Source organism: Emydura macquarii, unplaced genomic scaffold (genome assembly GCF_026122565.2).
Source record: "Emydura macquarii macquarii isolate MOO-44397 ecotype Brisbane River unplaced genomic scaffold, CSIRO-AGI_Emac_v2 contig_968, whole genome shotgun sequence".
In the NCBI taxonomy this organism is placed as follows: domain Eukaryota; kingdom Metazoa; phylum Chordata; order Testudines; family Chelidae; genus Emydura; species Emydura macquarii.
In genome coordinates, this window is record NW_027131105.1 from 12,737,782 (window position 1) to 12,762,586 (window position 24,805).

The 24,805-nt window shown below is 44.1% G+C and overlaps 1 protein-coding gene across 1 annotated transcript in view; it reads left to right on the forward strand.

The window, feature by feature from the left end:
- Positions 1 to 275: 275 nt before the first annotated feature.
- NCKIPSD (NCK interacting protein with SH3 domain) overlaps positions 276 to 24,805 on the forward strand; it is an 83,307-nt gene continuing 58,777 nt past the window's right edge. Inside the window, exons 1-2 of the mRNA XM_067544251.1 lie at positions 276 to 509; positions 24,613 to 24,725. Coding sequence (XP_067400352.1) covers positions 339 to 509; positions 24,613 to 24,725 — 284 coding nt within the window. The 5' untranslated portion in view covers positions 276 to 338. The remainder of the gene's footprint in view (positions 510 to 24,612; positions 24,726 to 24,805) is intronic.

Sequence of the window (24,805 nt, forward strand, 5' to 3'; positions counted from 1 at the left end):
GGGGCAGGGGCCATGAGGGGAGGGGGTACCCCATGCCGGGGGGGAGGAGCTGTGGAGGGAGGGGTGCCCCATGCCGGAGTGGGGAAAGAGCCAAGGGGGGGAAAGGGCCACGGGGGCAGCAGACGCGCCAGGCAGGCCCAGCAGGGGGCGCCAAAGCCTAACAGAAGGGCCGGGCCGGGGGCGGGGCGGCGCGTGACGTAACGTGACGTGTAGCGTCGCCCCGGGTGACGCACGCTGGGGGTGGGCGTGGCCGTGTTGACATCGGAGTCGGGAGGCAGCCGGCGCTCGCGGCAGGCAGGAGCTGGCCGGGCCGGGCAGAGCCGCTGGCCGGCGCCGCCATGTACCGGGCCCTGTACAGCTTCCGCTCCGCCGAGCCCAACTCGCTGCCCCTCGCCGCCGGCGAGACCTTCCTGCTGCTGGAGCGGAGCAACCAGCACTGGTGGCTGGTGACCCGCGCGGCCTCCGGGGAGACGGGCTACGCGCCGGCCTCCTACCTGCAGCGGCTGCAGGTCAGGGCCAGCGGCGGGGCGGGTCACGCCGCTCCGGGCTTCCACCTGCTGCCACAGGCTGCCGGGGGCAGGGGCGCGCGGCCCCCGGGGAGCTGGGCCCGGTGCCTCGTGGCTGGGGCACGTGCGCCCCTTCCCTCGGGGCAGGCGGTGTGTGGGGGGCCGAGCTGTGTTGGGGGGACAGGCGGTGGGAAGGAGGGCTGGGCTGGGTCGTATTGGGGGACAGGCTATGTTAGGGGCACAGGTGGTGGAAAGGGGGCTGGGCTGTGTTGGGGGGGCAGATGGTAGGAAGGGGAGGTGGCAGGCTGTATTGGGGGGGCTCTCTCCTGAAGTGCCTGCAGATCAGGGGTTGGGGGTACAAAGCTGGGCACTGTCCTGGCTGCCCCACATCAGAGAATGAAGCACGGCCCCTTCTCTCTGTCAGGGCTTGTCTTCGCTTACCTCAGAGATTCGGCGGCAATCGACCGGAGTTACACAAACTACGCAAAAAACTTGCGTAACTCCCGTCGGCTTCTCTTCTGCGCGCCGTCTTCACTGCACTGCGCCGACGGGAACTTGAGGATGCGGTCTTAATATGTCGATTTCTGGATCGACTGGGTGGGTCTTCACTGACCGCTAGGTCAATCCAGAGAAATCGATCTGACGGCAGCGCATTTGCCGCTGTCAGTGAAGACCTAGCCTAGGGCACGGCTTGGTGTGAAGAACAGGGAGAGGGGAGTGCAGTTTAAAGCCTGACTGTGATCTGAGCATCTGGAGTGCAGGCTTTAGGGGGCTCGTCTTCTGGGAAATAGGCTACGTGCTAGTCTCTTCCCTCAGAAAGTTACAAGTCAGGGGGCGCTATGTTGGAAAGAGAGTCTGTGCACAGGTCCATCCTCCAGGGAGGTTGTGTCAAATGATAATCATGAAGTTTGTGGGTCAACTTGTACTGCCCAGGGAAGATGTTGCGACTCCTGCCTGCAGCAGTATGGGATCATGAGGCTAAGGGCAGGTATGAGGACCACAACCCTGGAGAGATGAGCTGCTTACCTCTTGCTGAGGTGACACTTTAGATATTTTGGTAGTCAAGGACCAGGAAGCACTGAGCTGGTGATATGAGCTGTATGTGCACTGAACTTTTGTGGGTCAGGACCAAAGAGAAGAGATACGGGGTATCACACCAAGGACACAGGTTATGTGTTGACCCCTACATATAATGGTTACTGGTCAGAAGACAAGGGAGTCAGGAGGCATCAGTATGGGAGAAGAAGTTATGTGCTGGTTTTCTGTCACATGCACTCGTGAGAATGCATGAGAAGGAGTGGTTCACATGGCCTACCTTGGTGAGACTACATATATACCTAGCCTATTTCCAGAGGCTATGTAGGAGTGGAGGATAAGCTGTGTGCTGTTTATAATATTTGGAGATTATGCGTGTGTAATGCTTTTCAGAATTAAATTCATAATCTATATGTTAGGGCAGCTGTGCAGAGAATGGCTCTGAGAATGACGTCACAGCTACTGCTGTGTATAAGTGAGAATGTTTGGCAGGAGATCATCAGTCGCACCCATTCCACTCACAGAGAGAATAATACAGGAGCTAATAACAGGCCTGTCCCAGCACTGATGAGGGGGTTGGGGGAGAAGCCAGAACAACTAGCTGTAATGATAGTGGCAGTAATTATAGTCAAGTCAATGACTTTAGTAATTATAGAAAATGAACGAACAGATACCTCCAACCTTAATAGGAGCCAGAGTGATGAGGTCTCATGCAGTAATCACAACAGCACCATATATTTTTGTTGGTGCTGTGAAAGATAAAACTCTATGCCCGTTTTGTACAGTGCGACGGCATGTTTTAATGGAGAGTTCCTGGGCAAAACATGGATCCTGAAATACCCTTGATATATGTAAAGTTTGGGTCAAGCTTTTTATCCGCCTAATCCCAGGGGTTTGAAATGATGCCTACAATATCTCTAAATTACATACATCAAATAGCTAAGTGTGCATAGAGGTACACACATGTTGCAGGTACATTTTTGGAGTCCCTGAGAAGATACAGCCCAGAATGACAGTAGAAACCGATTTATTCCAATGTACTGGTGATTTTCAGATATCTCTAGCCTTCTGATTAAAATAGTACATTTGTTTCTAAGTCATTGGCCTTATTTCAGAACACTTAGTGTGCAGTGAGACAGGTGATGCATTATGGTATATGTTTGTGATGGCTTATAAGTGTGTAAGCCTCCTGTTCCTAAGTGTCATGCTGTCTGGAGTGGTTCAAAACCCTGAATACCAACCTCAGGGCAGACACCCCAAACTGGTGGTATGTTCTATAATTAGATTTCACCAACCCAGTAACAAATGTGAACTCTTGAAGTACTATAACAGTCTTACTTCATGGAGTCACATATATGGAGTGCCCAATAGGACTGTCCATTTTGCCACTCAGGCAAGCTGGATTTAGTGATGATTGCCATACACCAAAGGTCACAAAAGATTCAGGTTGCTTCCAGTCCCAAGAGATCAGTCTCTTATACCAGGTCAATTTGTATCTCGGATCTCACACCAAAGACAACACTTGTAGCTAATCCTATAGTAAACTAACTAAGGATATATTAACTAGGAAAAAGAAATGAGTTATTTACAGGTTAAAGCAGGCAAAAATATGTACACAAATTAGTTACACTCTATTGTTTTAAAAGATGACACAGTTGTAATCACCTGTCATCATGGATCAGCATTCACATCACAATCCCCGTCAGCACCTGGCCCAAGTTGAGGCAGCTAATGATCCAACCAGCAGACAAAATTTAGTGATGAATCCTGATCACGTGCCACCTGAGGCATGTTGCACACATGCTAAGAAGCAGCATTGAATGTCTTTTAGGGCTAACCCAGGTTGACCCTGGACATCTCTGCTTCTGTTTCATAGCTCCAGCCCTGTCAGAGTTGAACAGCAAGTGAAAGAGAGAATTTTCTTGTGTCCCTGCTTTTTATCCCCTTCTTCCAGGATTCAAGCTGATGGGTCATGCTCTCCTGCACTTAGCACCTTCATGGGTGTGAGAGGGCCATTAGCTAAGGCTTTGTATCCTGATGTTCCACAATGACCTATTTAGTTTTGATTGTCCTTCTTGATGGGTGATGGACCTTTCCCCATGACTGGCTTCACAGGTTCAGAGAAAGCATTTTTACAGTTGGGAAGCAAAACGTACAGTATGGAATAAGGACAATGAGTGAAATTAATGCATGCAACAACTTCCCAGCATTCCATGGAGTCTAAATGCATTCTTTTAAGTCTAATACCCATCTTGAACTATACTGACCTCCAGGTGAGCTGGTCTATGAATTTGTCAGTGTTCAGCTGACACCTACAGTCTTGGCAAGAGCTGGCACATGGTCTGCCAGTGTCACACTAAGATTAGACCTTGCACTTGAATAAGGATCTTTTTTTGCAAACCTTATTCATGGGACTGGTTGGACTTCAGTGGGATTACTTGTGTGCATGAGCTGTTAAATCAGGTATTAAGATATTTAACAGCAGTTACAAAGCAGATCTACTTAAAACAATATATTTTTAAAATCCTCTATGGACTTGCTTCAGCCCACCTCATGTGCCATTTCTTTCTGCAGTCCCTTTCTTCATCTGCTTATCTAGCAGTAACCTCTTCATTCGTCCCTCCACACAGTTCAATTACAGTTGGTACAAGAGTATTCTCGACTGCAGCTCCTGCCTTCCAGAGCAGTCTTCCTGTATGTCTTTGTCTCTGCACTGTAGTTTAAGATCTCATCCGAAAACATCTTTTCTCTTAATTCCTCTCTGCCTTCATTTTTTGCTTTAACTCTGTAAAATATTTTCAGGCTACAGGTTATGTGAAGGATGCTTCAGGGTGGTTGTATTGATAGTACATTAGTAATCACTAATATTAAAATGAATATGAAAGTAGAGTTATGAGAAATCATGGAAATGGCTTCTCGGACTTCATATTCATTCTCCTTTAATTCAGACGTGACTTTCTAACTGCCATTCAACCTGTTACCAGGAAATAAGATGGGGCTCTTTCTCCCATCTCTATCTTTGACAGTAAAGGTTCTGGAGCCAGAAGTTGACTGGTGATCATGCTCATGATGCATGAGGCAGAATAGAATTCAAATGAATGCTCTGTAGTTATAACAATGCTTAGTTGTGCTGACTGCCTCTCATTCAGTGGTTTGAGTGCTTTCAGGTCAGCTTTTCAGAGATGTCAAAAGCAAATTTTGACTTTTATCATTAAACGAAGTAGACCTGACATGGAATGATTCTTGTCTGACTGAAGACTTGCTTTAAACTGTTCAGTGAAGTGTCTTAGACAAGAATGCAAACAATTCACACCACATCTCCATTTAATACGTTTGTTACTAATTAATGACAAGATGCTGAGAGGTAATTAATGTCATCATGATCACTATAAGAACAATGAAACTAATGATTATTTACAGAGTGTACTGAGAAGGGAAAGAGCATGTCACCAACGGGAAGGAGTTGCCATTGCAAATCACCCTCCCCTCCAACCAACATAGCTTTGCTGGTATGAATTTTAAGTGTCGATCAGACCTGAGGGAAAGATAATGAGGGCCTCTCCCCTGCTTGTTTTTGTGCAAAAATAGGAGAAGATTTTGAAGAAGTAGTTGGTTGCTTGAATTTAGACTTTATACATGAAGCCTTGGACGAGCTTTAAACTGCAAATAGGGATTTAACAGGAGTGCTGGCAGACTCTGAAATAGCAATATTAGCAGGCAAAACTGTAACCAACTACAAAACTAACAGGTGCTGCAGCTGAAACAAGTGAGGATACACTGAGCTGTTCAGTAATGGCACATAACTGCCTTGAGTTATTGACATAACAAGAGACAAATGCTGCTAATAGCTAATGCCAGGCAGATGCTGTTGTAGTGAAATCATCAACACAAGAGCTTTGTATTTTCCGATTAAATGGGAAGGGGCCAGTTGGCAGGAGGTTTCGTTTTCTCACCAATTGTGTGAGTGACTCTTAAGTGGTTTATGAACGGCAGAAGAATGTAGAGATTAAACTGGATCCTGGCTTTTCAGTCGGAGACAGTCATTTATTACAGAAGATGAGCCTATATGAAGTAATAAAAATTTCAATTTAAAAAGCTTCCTTAGGAGCCAGGGATTTTAGTCTCTGTGTCCGGGAGGTGAGTGGCTGCTGAATAGGAGAGAAGGCTGAGTGTAACAAGTAACAAATAACAAAGATCCTCTCATTGGGTTAAATATCCCATATGTTATCATAATGGTGAGATATGTAATTACTTAATGGGAATCTGGAACTGTTCCAAGTTCTGGCTTCCAGCCTATGAAGGTTTGGATCGTACCACAGCATCATTAGAAGACGACTTACTCTCCAGCAGAAAGGACAATGTCATTGACACTGGCAGTGTCTAGACAGCAAGGCCAGAAAAGTAGAATCTGACTCTCTGCTGTTTGCAAGGCTATAACTTCTCCTTCCTTGGAGAATAAAGTAGGAGAATAGTTGCTTCAGCCTTCTTACTAAAAGCTTAACTAGCTAGGGGATGGCCAGAAATCCAAACATCAGGTTTCAAACATCTAGGTTCCTGGGGATCATAAGTTTAAATCCTGGCAGGGCCAACTCAGCCCTTTCTCCTTTCTAGCACTGAAAAATAAGGGTTCCATGCAGCTTACAGTGCATGGGACTTCAAGAGGAGACTTCCAAAGGTGTGATCCTGTCTGCTCTGTGTAGACTTTAATGATCTTCTGCTGATTTTTGTAAAAGTTCAGGTATGCCCTTGAGTTCTTGGCTAAAAATTTCCCTCCCATACCCCCCTAACATGCATTGTTGCTGTGTGTTAGTTGATTGCTGCCTGCCACTCCAGAGTTGGCTGCATGTCAACAGTGCTGTATTTGTGTAGACTGCAAAGCATTTTAGGAACCAGAGACACTAAATAAATGTGAAATACTATCTAATCTCTTTTAATATCACTGCAGTCAGAGAGCCTCCACTGCCCAACTGCTGACTTTAAAAATGTTTCCCTAATATGCAACCTGAACTCTTTCTCCTTAGTTTCTGGTAATTCCTTTTGGTCCTGGTGTTTTCTGAAACTGAATAATTCCTATCCTTCCTCTTAAGGTTAACCTGAAGATATTTATAAGCTTTGAAGAACAGAAGGTTCCAGTAAGATATGATCTAGTGACGCTTGATTGAGAAGGCTAGTGTTCCAATCCCTAAGCCCTAGATCCTCGTGGGTGTATTACTGCAATCAGTCTATCACACGGTTCTATGTTGTTGACTAAGTATATGATTCTGAAATGTTGTCATTTCAGCCTGTTACAGGGAGGGAATGACTTTCTCTTCAGTGCACTTGGAATATATAGCATTTGACAATTGTGTAGAAGATAGAGGAATCAAAGGCAAGTAACAGGATGCTGAACTTTCTAAGTGTTTCAGATGGTCTGTGTCCATCTGGATATATGGTGTATGAGTATCTAGCTAAATATCAGACAAATAAAGGAAACACTGATTTGCAGTGCAGTCCGCCTATAGATTTTGCTGCCACAAAGGCTGGTGTTGTGAGTGGAACAAACTGGGCTGGATAATCCTATTACTGATCGTATCCGTGGTTACACATTTTGCACCTTACATCATTATAATAGTTTTGAATTTAAGCTGATCACTGCAGGAAAAGGTCCAGAAATAACTGCCACTCATTCATTGCTCTTACTATGCCCCTCTTGTTCATCACAACTTCTGTTCTCCTCTCCCCTCCCCTCCCTCCCCCCCCCATGGCTCCATTTCCCTTCCTTGTTGCCCTCTCCTCTTTACATTTCCCAGCAGTTCAGCTGGCTCCTCTTTCTCTCCCCATCCCAATCTTCCTCTTTTTTCCCCACCAACACAAATCCTTATCCCACATCCCACCTTCCTCCTCCTCCTCACACCTGGTGACATTTGCCCCAACCTGGCCCTTTCTTCATATCATCCTTTGCATCTCTCAGACCCATTCCCACCACCTACCCCCACCCCTTTTATGCCACTGTTGCTGACTTCATGCATATCCTTCTCCCTTTCCTTTTCTGGGATGTCCATTCCCTCTCTTAAAACCATGGCCATCCATGACTGATTCACATCTCGCTTCTTCTAACTCCTGGCTCTCTGAGATCTGGATCCCTTTGTCTGACATTGCTTCTTCAGCTATCCTCTCTCACAGAGCTGCTCTCCTCCTCTAACACTCCCTGTCTGGGGTCAGACCATGGTGGGGATGTTAGGCCTCTCCCACCCTCTTCCTTAGAACAGCACTTCACCCTACTTTTCTCTCCTCTCCCCCTTCACGTTGCTGCTATCCACTGTTTGCCAAATTCCTCCCCATCAACTTTCTCTCTGATTTCAACTCCCGGCTCTCACTCTTCCTCTTTTCACAGTCTCCCAATTGCATCCTCAGGAATTTCAGTTTTCTTGTTGATGACCCATCCAACCCCTTAGCTGCACGTTTCCTCATCCTCACCTCTTCATTCAACTTGCTGTCCTAATTCAACTGTCCCATTCACCCAAAGGGGGGTCACTTGATTGGTCTTCACCAAGCACTGCTCTTTCCAATTTCTCTCTGCCCAGTTCCCCCTGTCCGGCTCTCACCTGGTCTCTTTTAGCATTGCCCACCAGCCCCCTCCCTCATGCCCTTTCTGTGACTTCCATTCCATCAACATTGATGACTTCTTGTATGCTCTCAGCCCTCCTCCCTGACATCTTTTCTGTTCTTCCATTGATGTGGTGGTTGATTCTCTCCATGCTTCGCTTTCCACCATCCTTGACTCTGTTTTCACTCTCTCCCATTGCAAAGTTTGCCCTGCCAACCTCCATCCCTGGCTCACCCCCAGCATCCACTTTTGCCACTAATGCTCTCTGGCAGCTGAGCACCTCTGGCAGAAATTGCATCACCAGACTGACTTTCTGCCCTACAAATTAGCTTTCTCCTACTTCTGTTATGCCACCTTCCTTGCTAAGTAGCTGTACTTTTCAACTTAATTGAATCCCACGTTCACAATTGCCACTTTTGACCTACTTCTCAAACCGTCCTATCCTGCCTCCAATTCTCTCTCTACATAGAATCTCTCTGATTTTTTTAAAGAGAAAATTGACAAAATATCATGTAATCTCCCCGTTTGCCTTCCTTTCCCCTCCTACAACTGTTGCCTCCTCCTCTGTGACAGATGCAGAAGTTTCTCGTCTTTTGTAACCCTCCTACTGCCCCAGGGATCCCATCCCATCTCCTGATCACCCTTACACCCACAATCATCCTCTCTTACTCTTTTCCTTAATCTCTCTCTCTCCTCTGGTTCTTTCCTCTCACAATACAACAAGCTTTAGTCTTTCCTATCTTAAAAAAACAACCCGACTCCACTTGCCTCTCCAACTACTACCCCATCTCCCTTCTCCCTTTCATCTCAAAGCTCATTGAACATGCTGTTTGATTGCTCTCTGGAGTTCCTCTTCTCCAGATTCCATCCTGAACTCTCTCCAATCTGGCTTCTGCCCCTGGCACTCCACTGAAACTGCGCTTGCCAAAGTCTGTAATGACCTCTTCATAGCCGGCTTTCTATCACTGCTCCATATTCATCCTTCCTGACCTGTCAGCTGCCTTTGACACAGTTGACCATGCTCTTCTTGAAATCTTGTCTCTGGGCTTCTATGACTGTCTTCTCCTGGTTCTTCTGCCTCTTTAATTGATCCTTCGGTCGAGGATCCTCCTCATGTGCCTTCCAGCTTTTTGTGGGGGTTCCATAGTGATCTGTCCTTGGTCCTCTCCTCCTCCTAGCTCTGGCTAATCTTGTCTGAAAACACAAATTCGCCTGTGATCTACGTGCTGACGATTCTCAGATCTGCTTCTGTTCTCCAGCCCAGTCTCCTGCTGTTCAAATTAAAATTTCGGTTTGTCTCTTTGACATCTCCGTGTTGATGCGTAGCTGTCAGTTCAAGCTCAATGGCTAAAATAGAGCCCTTAATCTTCTCCCAAGCCTTCTCCTCTTCCTCCTTTCTCAATCACTGTCTTGCTTGTCGTGCAGGCCCATAACTTGGCTGCCATCCAGCTTTCTCTCTAGGTCCTCACATCTTGGTTATGTCTAAATATAGCCATTTCTTTCTGTGTAACATCTCTAAGATTTGGCCTTTCCTGTCCATCCACACAGCTAAAACTCTCATCCAGGCTATCATCATTTCGTGTCTTGATTATGGCAACATCCATCTATCTACTATTGACAAATGCTGTCTGGCCCTGCTTATTACTCATGCAGAATGCTGCTGCAAAGATCATTTCCCTAGCCTGTCACTTTAACCGTGTCACACCTCTCTTTGCATCCCTCCACTGGCTCCCTCTTCTCTGTAACGTCCAATTTAAGCTACTTATTGGCACTTCCAAGGCTCTTCATGGCCTATTCCCTACCCTACCTATTAACAGGTATTTCACCTACAGTTTTGCCTTGCCTCTGTGGCTCAGTCTCTACACTGCCCCAGTCCCTAATCCACTATTAAAAATAACTAAGATATGAATACTGCATTACGTATCGTGATGAGATAATGTCAGTCTTATAAAACACTGGCCTCCTGTTGTTGGATCAACATTGAGTGGCAGGTTGACATGGAGACGTTTCTTTCTAAAGCGGGAGCTATTTGTCCTGTAACATTGCTTTCCCAAAAGGGCAAATAAATTCCTGCTTGGCTATATTAAGGAAATAGAAAATAGCATGGAAAATATTATACTAGCATTATCAAAATCATTTGAGCCCCTTCTAACTCAGATATTGCATTTGGTTTGGGTTTCCCTATCTCTGAAAAGCAGGAAATATAGAAGATCCAGAGAAGGATGACGAAAGTAGGTTATTGGGTGGGACAACATTTCTGTTTGAGAGGGGTTTTAAAAGTATGGACTAATTTGGAAAGGAGGTACGACCAAGAGAGCTAAAATGTTTCAGTTAAGGAGTGTCTCTGGCTGCTCTTTACCCTGTCCCTTTATACCAGAATAAACAGGCCCATGGTTAAATTAAGACTACTTCATGCAGTCTGTGTGTAAGCAATCTGTGAAATTCACTCTTGAAGCAGAGTTTTGAGGCCAGTATTTAGTGATACTCAGAAAAGGACTAGCTATTTATATGCATAGAAATAACAGTGTCAGTTACTTTACCCAGGTTGCTTTAGGGTGTGAACTTCAGGAAATTTCCATGAAACTCATTTTGCCCTGTTATTAATTTGTATTGTAGGATTGGAACCCCATTGTGCTGGGTGAGGTACCGGTGCAAAATAAGGCAACTTCTGTCTCAAAGAGCTTATTAACTAAATCAGTGGCTTTCAGCCTGTTTTCATTTGCGGACCCATAAAAAATTTTGAATAGGAGTGCGGACCCCTTTGCAAATTCAGCCTGTGGTTTGTGGACTCCTACCATAGAAAACTTAGACTGAAAACTTACTGAACAGAATTCAACTGTAAATGCTGCTTGTGCTCGTGTGAAAGGGTGTTAAACTGTGGGCTTCTATGGTAACAACAATACTTTTGGCTTTTGACCTGTAGGTGGGGGGTAATAACATGCTTTTGATTGATAGAAAAACTGAATGCCTTTTCTGGGATCAAGCTAACTTTATTTTCGTAGTCACCTTTTGCAGACCCCTTAGACATAGTCTGCGGACCCCAGGTTGAAAACCACTGATCTAAATAGTGAAGTCATGTCTGGTGGCTGTTGAGCTAATTGAGATGGAGGCGAAAGACAAGAGTGACAGCAATATGAACTCAAAGTTGCATATATAGCAAAGTGCACAGTGTGGCACAATTGACCAATAGCTCTATTAGGTTTTAACTCTTTTTCTGGGGGAGCAAGTACTGGTCACTTCCTGGGGCCATGGGAGTGGAAGCATTAGTGGGTAAGTTCTGCTAATAAAGGCTCTCCAAAATAGCCTATGTATAAAATGGGTGAAATTAAATGGGTGAATTTTGACATTGACTTCAGTGGGTCCAGAGTTTCACCCTGTACAAATGGAGTGTTTCCTTGTAAGAACAGAGCATTGCTCATGGTTCCCTCACTCTTGAACAGCACAGATAAATGTATGTATAAGTGCAATCTGTTATGTAAATCTCTTAAATTGCTATGGATCTTGAATAGCTTTTTCTGTCTACTTCAGATGTGGCAGAGCTTCTAGCAGCATGAGAGCCTAATCGGGACATTGACACAGGTCCTGAATAAGCACTTAAGCTAAGAATAAAGTTTTATTTTAGAGAATAAGCAGCTGGTAGTGATTTATAGCTCAGCCTGCACATCTAGGCACTCTCAAGAAATTGAAAGAAAACAGCATTTTTCTTCAGTCTGTCAGAATAGCAGAGATGATATCGTGTCGGGGCCGCTAATGCTTTGAGATGAGATCTTATTTGAAACTAAATTTCTCTATCAGGGGAACTATAACTCTTTTTAATTACCGAAGCTAAAGACTTCATGTTTTAACCTGAAATTCTGGAAGCTTTCACAGTTTTGAATGATTAAAGTAGAAATACACTAATAATCTTTAGCCTTTTTTTGTTTGACTGCTAAGATAGGCTCTCATCACTTGAGGCGCACTGATTAAAAATCATTAGGCTTTTTAGAATCTGATAAAACTTGTCTCCATGCCCTGGATTGCCACGTGTGAACTATGTTAGTGGCCAAGAGGACACACCTGTTACTCCTGAACAGGAGGCATTCATGAACATGCTTAATAAATGTGTAGAGTGATCATAAATGGATGGCAGGAGGGCACATCCGTGGTCTCAAAATGATTACCCAAAAGGGAAGATTACATTTAAACCAGTTAAAGGATCAAATTCTGCTTTCAGTGGACATGGGGCTTCCATTTACTTGAAATCAATGAATGGTATAAGCATGCGTCGAGAGCACAGTTTCATTCCTAAATAGTGTGGGTTTGTGTCTGAGGCTGTTAGCGGTGAGGGAAGAGAAAGGAACGTGACGGTAAGATACAAAATTAAGGTTTGGTGTGTGCTGTTTTCCTTTAGGACTTCAGGAAGCATTTTAGTAGAGTTGTTGATACTGGGGGTGGAAAGTGTGTTTGGGGTAACTCAGTCGATTTTGCAGCTTCCCCATCACATTCAGTGTCTTGCAACAATCAGAGTTTTGGTATTCGTTTTGGAGTGCATTCTCAATAATGCCAGACTCAGCCTTGAGCTGTTCACTGTTAGTTCTCATCTAATTGTACATACATTGGTTGTTTTTTTTTTTTTTCAGTCTTTGCTACTCAAGTTTGTATTACTACTTGGTCACTACTACTTGGTCTGTGATACTAAGACTTCAGATCTGTTTCATCAAGAGATCAATTAAAGTTACAAAATGCATGCAGTATGTGTATTAAAAAATCTTTCCTATTGTTTACATTTGAACAAATCATAGACCATTGCATAATTACAAGGGAAGAGTTGCTGTTAGATACCTGAAAAGATACTGGAACAAATTAAACAATGTATATAAACATATTGAGGATAATAGGGTTATAAGGAATAGCCAGCATGGATTTGTCAAGAGCAAATCATGCCAAACCAATCTAACTTCCTTCATTGACAAGGTTACTGGCCTAGTGCATGGGTATGGGGAAAGCAGTATACGTCATATATCTTGATTTTAGTAAGGCTTTTGACACAGTCCCATATGATCTCATAAGCAAATTAGGGAAATATGGTCTAAATGAAATTACTGTAAGGTGCATATACAACTGGTTGAAAGACCTTTCTCAAAACATAGTAATCAATGATTCGCAGTCAAAGTGGGAAGGCATAATAACCCCAGTTACTAAGAATCCTTGTACACCAATGGCGCAAAGCGATGAGACACAGTCTTCTAAGAGCTCCAGTATCCTAAATCATTCCAGAGGATATTTTTATCCTTCCAGACTCTCAGTCCCCCAGTCTCCCACCTGTTGTTGGGCCTAACCCTCACCAGAGAGGAGCCCATATTCCATTCCATCCGCTAGCCGTGTCTTCCTGACATCAGTATTGGTGGCATTGCTGATGGAAATGGACTGGACCTTCTCATCATTGGGAGAGTCGCAAGAACCAGTGGAATCATCTTCTCTTCCACTAAGGGAGTTCAGCCCTGACAGGATTGAGAGCTTCCTAATACAAGTCTTGTCCATTGAAGTGAGGACTCCCTCCTCAGGGTCAGAGGTACCCAATGTCTTCGGGATCATCACAAAACCTACTATTAGCCTTACTGGGGGCAATGGGACCTATACACATGGCATCTGGAGTCTGTGAGATCCAATAGGGAGTCTTACCACACTTGCCCTGCAAGAATAAAACTGAAGTCTACTGAGCCTGTGGAGGAGGAGGAAGACTACTAGATCCACCGGTTCCTCTAGTACCTTTCCCGATAAGGCAGCTGCTTCAGCCTTGCCATCTCTCCTGGACAACCACAGGCAGCTCCAAGAGCTGCTTTGGAGAATAGTAGAAGAGGGCCAGATCCCCTTAGATGAGGTCCAGGACTCACAATACAAGCTCCTGGACATCCTACAGGATCTAGCCAAATAGCACCACAAGTGAATGAGGCCTTACTAGAACCAGCAAGAACTGTGTGGCAAGTGCCAACTACTTGTGCATTTCCCTCTAAGAGGGCAGAAAAGTGGTACTTTGTTCCAGCTAAGGGAGCAGAGTTTTCATTTTCCCACCTGCCCTAAACTTCCCTAGTCATCCAGGTAGCCACAAAAAGATCCTGACAACAACCCCCAAGGGCCACATTGCAGATAAGGAGACCAAACATTTAGATTTTATGGGGAGAAAGCTATTTACCTCCATCAGTCTCCAGTCAATTTAGAATTTCCTATCATCAGGCCCTCTTGTCAAAATATGATTTTTTAAAAATTTATTGTAAGTTCCTGGACTTCCAAAATAGGTTACCCAAGGGGAGGATAGGGTTCAGTTTCAAGCCCATATTGATGAGGGCAGATGGGTGGCAAGACCCTTATTACGAGCTGCTGTGGATGCTGCAGGTAGTGCTTTGAGATCCATGGCGAAACTTGGCTATACTCTTCGGGGTTCTTCAGAGAGCTACAGAACACTGGTCAGGACTTGCCTTTGATGAAGTCAGTCTTTTCAACCAGAAGATAGACAAGTTGCATTCACTAAAAAACTCCAGGACAACTTTCCTCTCCCTGAACATATATACACCAGCCCCAGAGGGAAGTATCCCAAGTAGTCTTACAAGCTGAGGTCTTTACCACAGCTTCTCTACCACCAGTGCTCTTATGATCCACCTTGCAAATGGGAGAAGGTGCAAAAGTTGAGGTACGCGGCCCCATCCACCTCTACTTCAGCAACTCAACCTCACTCCCTGACCAAAAGATACTTGAGTTTGTAGCTCCTGAGCATCCCATCAAATATTGATGCCATCTCCACTTTACTCAGAGATCGGCTTTGCAGGATGCCTACCACAATTTTCCCACAACTGGAGGGCCATAACCATGAACAAATGGGGCTGGATATCCTCTTTTCTGGCTATACCATCAATTTTCTCTCCTCGCCCCCTGCAAAAATCCCTTTCTTATCACTCTTTATGGACCACTCTCATGAGGAGATACTCCAACAGGGAGCAATGGAGGATGTATCTGATCAAGGAAAAGGGTTTTATGCCAAATATTTTTCTAGTCCCCAGAAAGACAGGAGGATGGAGACCCATCCTTGACCTGTGGCAACTGTAATTTTTATTCACAGGCTAAAATTCCTCATGGTTACTTTGCCATCAGTAATACATTTCCTAGAAAAAGACACATGGTTCACAACTCTCAATATGAAAGATGCATACTTTCACATTGTTGTTCATCCTTCCCACACAAGATTCCCCAGATTTGTGGTGGGTCCCACCATGATGCACTCATTTGGTCTAGCAACTGCACCCAGAGTCTTCACAAAAAATGTTTCCTGTAGTAGCAGCACTGCTCAAACGGGGCGGTTCCACCATTTTCCCATACATGGACTGGCTTTGTAAGGCAGTACACCTCCAGAAGTTCTAGCATGAACTTTGTTGCTGCATCATCTCTTTGCATCCGCCATGGGCAGACTGATAGATCAGGTTATGCACAACCCTTGTACATTGCTCCGGATTTGCCTTATTCTCCTGGGCCAACTGATGTCATATACTTACATAATGCTGCTGGCCAGATGTCTCTGCTGCCTGCAGGCTTGATTTTGAACAGTGTATATATACAGTGCAAATATAGCATGAATGCTGTAGTGACAATCTCCCCATCAAGATGAGGGCCTCTCTGCCTTGGTGGAAAGATCCTGAAAATTACTGAGGGAAGGGCAGTGATTTGGGCCTCTCAGTAGGTAAGCCCTCTGGCCTGGTCACACCTAAAACCTAGGCCAATCTGTCACTCAGGGCTTTGACAGATTTCACTCCCTGTGCAATGTAGTTAGGTCAACCTAACTCCTACTGTAGATGCAGCTACACCGACAGTAGAATTCTTCTGTCGACCTAGCTACTGTCTCTCGGTGGGGTGGATTTATTACAGCAATGGGAAAAACTCCGTGTGTTGCTATAGTACGTGTTGCTACTACAGTGCCATAGCTGCAGCAGTGCCACTGGAACATTTGTAGTGCAGGTTTACTGTCAGATTGCATGCTAAAAATAATGTGTCCGGTGCACTGGAGGCTCCTTTTCCAGCCAGATTGTTAACTGGTCCTCAAATCCAGAGTAATCCTTGTTTAAGGAACTTCTCGTGGCCTCTTTAAAGTTTGTGCTGATGTTAATGAAAGTGGGTAGAATGAGGCAGTCTGTTTTCTCGGGCCCTAGGGTTCTGTTTCAACAGCTGCTAAAAAGATCCTTGGGATTTTCTGTCTAGTTTACAATTCTTTTTGTGCAAGTCTCACATCTGTCCAGGAAGAAAATTAACTAATAGCTTTCCGCTCAGTCTGTCCCTTGAGGATCAGAAGTGCCTTTCCCTCATTAGTGGCTTTAATAAAGTACATATGGTACATAAACTTATGTAGCTTATACCTGGAGAATAAATGCAACTTTCACGTGGCAGATTTAGGTTTTGCCTGGTCTAAATTCACACTTTACCTGCCACCTTCATTGATTCCTGTCTCTCAAACCCCTAGCTTTTCTTTTTCTCTTCACCTGGTCAACCCTGGTAGTGGTAGATGTGCTGTGAGACTGCTGGCTGCTTCCATCTAATAATTGCTTGCTGCTGTTTGCTATTGATCTAACAGTGGCTCAGGGGAGTGAGGTCAGTTTGGTTTTATTTTTCTCCCTTCTCTCTCCTGTCAAGTCAGGCTGTCTCTTGAAATGGTCAAAGCAAGCTGTAGAACCTGCTGCTAATATCCATGCCTATGGTTATTGGCAATATGGGCATTTGACAGCAGACCAAGGTTGTGGGGTTTGTTTGGGTTTTTTTTCTGAGGGAGGCACAACCACTGGCAGGGAAGGGGACACAAATAAAAAATCCTATGCAAAATGGTATTAAATGAAGCACAATGCATAGAATGTGATTAATTTTGTGAACATACCCTTCAAACATTAAATTGTCTAAAATGAAAAGCATGAAATTCTGTAGACGTACAATAAAGTATTTATCTGTAAAGCCCAATAAAACTTTGTATCTGCATCATACTCTTGTATCTGACCTTAGATACTGATATAATTTTACCAGTTTGTTTTTTCAGCCCTAGCTTGCTACAGAGATTCGACCAAACAAATCCTCCGGTGCAGCAAACACAATAGATAGCTGCTGAGTTGGGTAGGCAGAAGAAAAGTTCTTTTGAAAATCACAGCATTCAAAACTCAGCTGTGCTGTTTTCCATGATTTTATCTTCCATTTTCTGCCATTTTGCCACAGCCTCCTTCCTAAACATAGATTTGAGTAGAAGTCTGGATCTTCAATTTTAAATGCTAGAAGAAAAAAAGGACCTCCGCTTTATGTTCCATCAGCCATGTCTCAGCTATCGATTCCTCTTGTGGACTCATCTTATGACTTCTGTCTTTAGGATCAGTCATGTTTGCCAAGTAATAGAAAGGTCCCATTGCTTCTGTGAAAAGTCTTTCAGTTTTGTCCTTTGTGTAGATCCAGGTCTTTGCTAATTAATTCAAGACAGATTTCTACTGAGACTACATCAGCCTGTAATATGGCAAGTGCCTCTAAAACCACCTTCAACTGCTTTTGTAAATTAGCTGCCAAATGAAATGTGTGCTATGTTTTGACAAAAGTTGTCCTTGTCCTTTGTGTGCATTGCGACATACTTGTGGTAAGAGGATGCTGATAGAGACACAGTCTTCCTTTAGCTCTACACCAAACATCACTGCAGAACTGGGGCATCAGTCTTCCTTTTTCAGCCCATTAAACTGGAAACTAATGGTGGCTGTGGAAGAATATTTGGACTTCTGTAACTACTACTATTGATGGGTTTTTTTTTTCCCAGTGAAGTTTAAATAGAACGCTAACCACCATATTCAGAATTTAGAATAATTGTCCTTGAGGAATTCTGTCCTTTTTCATAGCTTCGTTAAAGACCATCTTGTTATGCTTCATTCTTGAATGGCATCTTCAGCAGACACAGTAGTCTGCAGATGCTTTTTCAACTGTAGAAACCAGGTGCATGTTTTTCCCTGGCTGGGTATTTGTAACCATCGCCAGATCACTTCTCAAGATTGACTTACCATTTTGTACTTATGTCGATGTGGATCCTTTGTTTTTCTTTTAATTTGTTCTTTTGTTTCACTTCTGCCATGTGGTAGTGGATATGTGAATTTAAATCTGTTTTGAGGAGCATATTCAGGGTGAAGTGCTTTAATTGTTTCTTCAATGCAACACAAGATGAGCAGTTTAAAAATTATGATGTTAGTTTGAAGGATGTGGGTCTGATCTGTAATAATTTATAAATACCGTATATGACCTAGTTATTGTCTGGCTACATTGGGTTATTGGATGCATATATTGCTGCTTTGTTAGCACCAAATATTTAAAGAATAAGACTTTCTCAAGCTATTATCTTTCCTAGGTAACATCCATCTCTAATCTTTGAATAACAACAAATCAGTTTTGTGTTGTATCATAGTCCTTAGGTGCAGTGCAAAATAAATATCCTGATTCGTCAACAGTGCAACTGCACCAGAACTAAGCTGCTAATGGAGGGCTTGGTGTTCAGACCATTGTCAGGAGAACCTGAGCAATGACATGATGATAAAATCATCTGAACCCCTATCTATATGCTGTCTCTTACAGCATTGCTACCACTGGAGCAGCTGCACTGTTGCTGGAAGCTGCCGAAATGTGAGTACTGACTTTGCTAATGTACGTGATCAGAGATCCCCTTGAGCATGAAGAATTGGGAGAGATGGGAAGAGATGAAATATTGTTACCTTCTGTCTAACCCTCCCAAAGGCAAGGAAAAACAGAGTTTAGAAGGGAGAGCTTGTAGGGCTTGTCATATCTGTAATGGGCCAATGCAGTAAATATGTAAATCTCACACACATGCGTGCGCATGGAGCATGGCTGCAGTCCTTCTGTTCACTCAGTCAGCCCATAAGAGTCTGTTTTTCTAGAACGCTTTTTTAAAAATATGATTATTCTGGACTGCTGAACAAGTTCTTTGCTCTGACTACATTTAAAGAGCCCAGGCATTTTGTAGAATAACATTTGCAGATGAATGCAAAATGAGGAAGGAAGAAAGTGATTTTTGGTGGTATTGGGAAGGCAGGGAAAGGACTGTTGAGGGGAAAGGTTGGAATGCTGTTGTAGCCAGTACATCCACTGGGGGTTTCTAAGAAGTGCTATAACCCTGAATCTACTTAAATTTATCTTCCCCTGACTGGGAGAGGGATAGAAAGAGTACCGACAAATTTTGGATTTTATTTTTTAGTAGGAAAAAAAAATCAGATTTCAAGAGAGATTAAATATTTTCTTAAGACAAAACTGCCCTCAGCTGAATGAGGATGTCAGGAATGAGAAGTGCATGCTGGCATTCATCCTTGTCCCCATGGGATTTGGGAAGGATGAGTTGCTCTCGTCACAGCAGATTGAAGTGTGCTACTGGTGTGCTGTGCAGAGTCATGATGGCCTAATATATACACTTTGCACCATCCCCTCCATCATTATGTTTGCTATACATGCCAGGGGATGAAGAGCAGGGAAAGCCTGCAGACCAACTCTTGGAACATGCTTCCTGTTTGCTGATGCTATCAGTAAAGAGAGAAATATTAATTTATTGATGTTTTTATAATTCCCTCTGCTACGCTGTAAAGAAGGAAACCTCAGTTCCTGTATACTATTCAAGTGCATAATTTAAATATAATCTGTTTATTTAATAAATTTCACATGCACAAGAAGAGATTCTTTTTGTGTTGAGGAGCCCCTTTTTATAGGATATAGACTATTGAGGTATAACTAATTTAACCTCTTATTACACTAGTCTAGCCAGTGATTGTAAAAGTTAACTGCTCTTCCCTCTGGCTTTCTTTTGGTTTCCAGCCCACCTGTGCCAGGCCAGATGTGGAGCACAGGATCTCTCTGATGCAATTTATTTTAATTGATTTAACAAGAAACTTGCAATTAATCTCTCTTCTACTACCACGTTCTTCTGGAATGAAAATCCGTGTAAATGCCCTTTCAAATAAAATCTCAGTCCATACTGTCATGGTTACCAGGCTAGCTGCACCAGTGTCCCTTCTCTGGATCTGATCAAGTGCACCACCCCCAGCTGTCAGGCCTTGGGCCTCTAAGGGTATGTCTGCACTGCAGTGAGACACCCGCAGGTGGCCTGTGCCAGCTGACTCAGGCTTGTGGGACTTGGTCTAGGGGGCGGTTCAATTGCAGTGTAGATGTTCCGACTCCAGCTGCAGCCCAGGTTCTGGGACTCTTCCACTTCGCAGGGTCCTAGAGCCACGACTGCAGCCCAAGCCCAGAAATCTATACTGCAGCTAAACAGCCCCACAACCTGAGCCCTGCAAGCCCGAGTCAGCTGGCCTGACCACCTGCAGGTATCTAAATAGCAGCGTAGACATGCCCTTAGAGCAAAGTGTAACAGTAAAAGGCCTACACTGATATCCATTACACCTTCATAAATCCCTCACATCCCAGCTAACTCTGTCTCTAGCTGGGAGTAGCAGCCTGCTCACAGCATCTGTATCTCCTATCTCTGTGTCTTCCCAGCTGTCAGCTTTTCCTCTCACACAAATCCCTCTCCCTTTTTTATGGTCTCTTTAATTTTTTGCCTCCTTTGATCCCGATTGGCCTTGGAGAGGGTATCCCCTTCTAGCCTGGATGGAGCAATCAGTTATCTGAACTCCTGTAAAACTGTGTATCTGAAGCCGACTTGTGTCATTGTTTTACCTGTCTTGTGTTGGCACCTCAACAGCCCCCTTTGCTTTAGCTGTGTGTGTTTGAGCAGACAGCACTACAAAATGGAACAGGGAAACTGAGTGACACACAATATTTTACCAGTTCATCACAAATATATCACCAGAATAGGAGTCTGACTCCATCCGTGTTAGGTAAGAGTATCCTGTTGGTGGTTCTTAGTGCACTGCTTGCACTATTGTTTAGAATTGTGGCTAGGAGGCCCAGTCATGGTCCAGCACCCTGTTGTACTAGATGCTGTACAAATGCAGAACAACAACAACAACAAAATTTCCAGTGCAGGTGTTAACACAAGCCAGGAACATCTGCTTAGCACTGCGAGTACACCCTGCTGTGTCCTTGTGGATTCACTTCCCCGCCCAGGGATGTATAAGGAAGTGCAGCTTCACTTTCTTCTGGTCACTGTAGTCAGTGAGTCATTTGCTCCCTGTCATGCCTTGTTCCCTTTCAGGAAAGTTAGCCTTTTCTTGTCTACACAGTTGTTTTCATAGCTCATATAGTCACTAGCTAGTATTAGAATTTTATAGTTCCAGTGACCATTTAGTTGTATTTAGGGCTCCATGATCTATAATTCATGCTGTTGTGGGCCTGCTGGTTTCATCCAGGTCAAATTCATGAGCATCACACTGTCCCCTCGTGATGGCATCCATCCAGGGATATGTGCTACCTGCCCTTCTTTCCCACTATTTCAGTCTTACTGTAGATGCTTGACAGAAACTAAAGACTGGTCTACACTAGAAAATTAGATTGACCCAGCTATGTTGCTTGGGTTGTTAGTTAAGCCAACCCAAGTCCTCATGTAGACAACGCTAGTTTGACAAAAAAATCTTTCATTGACCTTCCTCTTGAGGTGGATTTACTGCAATGAGGGGAGAACCCCTCCTGTCTCTGCAGTAAGTGTCTACACTGAAGTGCTACAGCAGCACAGCTGCAACCGTTTAAATGTAGACATATCCTAAGAGATAGTTGGAGCTACACCTTATTATATGCCCTCCCGTATGGAGGGAATGGGTATATAACAGAATGACTGTGGATGAGATGTCAACAATTGAGGTCAAACTCCACACCCCTGGTTCTAAATGCATGAGCCACATAATTATACAGCACTTAAAAGACCAAAGGTGTAGTCCTGGCCCTGAAGAGCTTCCAATCTAAGTGAAGATGTAACTGAGGAGCGGTTGACTAAAAGCACTGTGGCTTGGGGGGGGAGGGGGGGGGGTCAGGTGCATCACCATAAGATCAAGCAGTGTCATTTGGTGGTGGTGCACTCTTTGTGAAAGGCCTGAGAATTATTCTAATTGCGTAGTTTGTGGGTGAGGCAGTGAATGGGTATGCTAGGAGTTGAGTGCATCATTTGGTAGCAAACCCTTTGACCAGTTCAGTGGTGGTATTGAGGGGCTATGGCAAGTGTTGCAGCACACTTTCAACCAGGACATTTGGAAGCCGTGCAGGGGCTTTGCAAATGGAGGGACTGAAACATTTTTAAAAGAGGAGCTGTTGTCAGTTGGCAGCTGTCAGAGAAGCAGCCCTCGTTCCTCTGGGGAGGGAAGCACTGAAGATTTCCTTACTGTTACGCTTTCCCTATCCCAGAGGGGAAACGCAGGTCACCTAAGTTTTCTTCTATCTTCTGAGAAAATAAAATGCCTTCTCTGAAACGTTTTGCCTTTCCTCTCTTCCCCAACACTTCTTTATATGTATTCAAGCAAGCCCTGCTTTGGCTTTTTAAATTAGAACTTTCATTAGAGGTGGAAAAGCCTGCCTAAGAAGGCAGCGGTTGGGGGGCTTTCTCCCAGCGTGCACTCTGCAGTGTTAGAGCTTAGTGTTGATCTGTGTTATTTAATGAGCAGATATTTTTATTTTAACACCCTTTGGCTTTGTCTTCTAAAACAGTTTCCCCTGCTGCTTTTTCCTTATCTCTGGTCTCACAAGAAAACTGAAAATGGTCTCTCTGAGAAAATGAAGTGTTTCAGCAAGGCGCTTTCATTCCCAGCCTTGCCTGGTGTTTTCCAGTGTAGTCTGCAGGTTGCTGTAAATACACATTAGGCTGAGTCATTAATCAGTGCATAAATAATACATAATGTGTTATCAGAACCGACACACCAGTGCTGTGGAGGCAGCCCATTCAACCCCTGTGGAGAGGGATTGCCTTGTGCTGCTTTGCAGCAATCCCCCCTCTCCTCCCCCTGTGCCAATTAAGGTGCATCCTTGATGAGCTTCCAAATGCTCTTTGGCCAGATAAATGGTTGCTGTGATGTGCGCAGGGGGTAAAGCAAGGAAAAATGAAGGAGATGGCATTCAGACAGATGCAGTGAATGCCTGATTAAAACCAAAAATCCCACATGGGCTGAACTGAGAGCACAGGCAGTGGTGTTCAGTGGTCAGCGTGCTCAGTTGGGAGTTTGTACTCCGGAGCGATCTAGACTCAGAATTCTACTATTGCCTCGTGGTGGGTGACCTTGCAGAAATGACTCACCAACACACGGTCTGTCCTGGACCTAGGTTTCCCTAGGCCTAAAAGTGAAGCTTGCATAATGATTGTACAACATTTAGAGAACTGCAGGTGGAAGGTGCTGAATACACATAAAATCTTAATATACCAAACCTTTTAGGAATATTTAATTCCTGTCCTTTCATTTCAGTCATTCCTTGTAATGCAAGTCATTTGGCTCTGGTCCAATTTATCTTGTCTGGATAAGCACTTCGCCCTCATTCTGTAACATGGCGTCTGCCTCCATTTCCGCTAAGTGGGGTGAGGGAAATGCATCTAGGATTTGAAGTCTGTATAGACAGAGCCATGGTTCAAAAGCTTTGGGGAATGGAAGGTCCCAGGTCATGTTAAAGGAAGAGTGAGCTGTAATTCAGCTAGACTGAGGAAACTGCTTCAGTTTTAAATCCTGCCAGTGGGGTGCAGAATTGTTTTCCTGAATGCACAGCCACTGTGAATGACCGTTAAACCTGTTCCAAGGCTTTTGGACACGGTCTGACAGATGAATTAGGTGTTTTCTGGTGGCTTTTTTCATTTTGAAAAGCTGGTGTTATATTTTCAGCAAAAATTATGTGCTAAACTGGCTGGCAGGCATGTAACTAGAAGAGCAAATGATACGAGGACTGGAGTGGGAATCTGGAAAAGCCATTTCAGCAGCAAAACTAATAGAAAAGCGACAAGAAAAATGTGAACAAAAGGGCAAACGGTCTGTAGCCAACTGGCATGAGAGGGTCTCCAGATACTTGGTCTTCATGCTACTCCAGAGGTGGGGAGGTGCAGCAGAAGGAACTGAGCATGGAACAAACTGTGTGTTGCAGTGGAAACTCAATCTGAATGTCAGATTGATCTGAAGAGCTGTTCATGCTCTGAAGTTTTTCAATTGATCTTTGTGTAATGAATTGTTGGAATTTCTGGGCCCAGAGGGCAAGTGCATGGCGCTGTGATGCATTTTTCACTTCTAACAATAAATCTTGAATAGACACACTCCATTTTGTGTACAACTGCACATTTTAAAAAATCTATTTTAAAAAAGTTGATTCTTCAAAGAGCTAATGAACAGAGCAGGGCAGTTGGCACTGGCTATAATTATATGCTGTGGTTCTGTGCAACTAAAGCCTTTCTCTTGTTTCCATTGGTCATCTGAGTTCTCTGCACTTCCTGATCCTGTGGACTTCTTATGCTGTCAGCTTCACTTACTGTAAAGTGTGATGGAAAGGAATCTGAAAAGGAAGACATGGTAACATATCGCGTGTTGTGTTCCTTAGGTGCTGGAACAAGATGTGGTTCTGCAATCTATTGACCGAGCTATTGAGGCAATCCACAATGCAGCTATGAAGAATGGGGGCAAATACAACTTGGAGCAGAGAGATGTCCTCCAGTAAGTACAACACGAAGCTGGGAGAGGTGGGAAAAGAACCTGAAATGTCTAAGTCCCAAAGAGGCAGAGAGAGAGCGAAC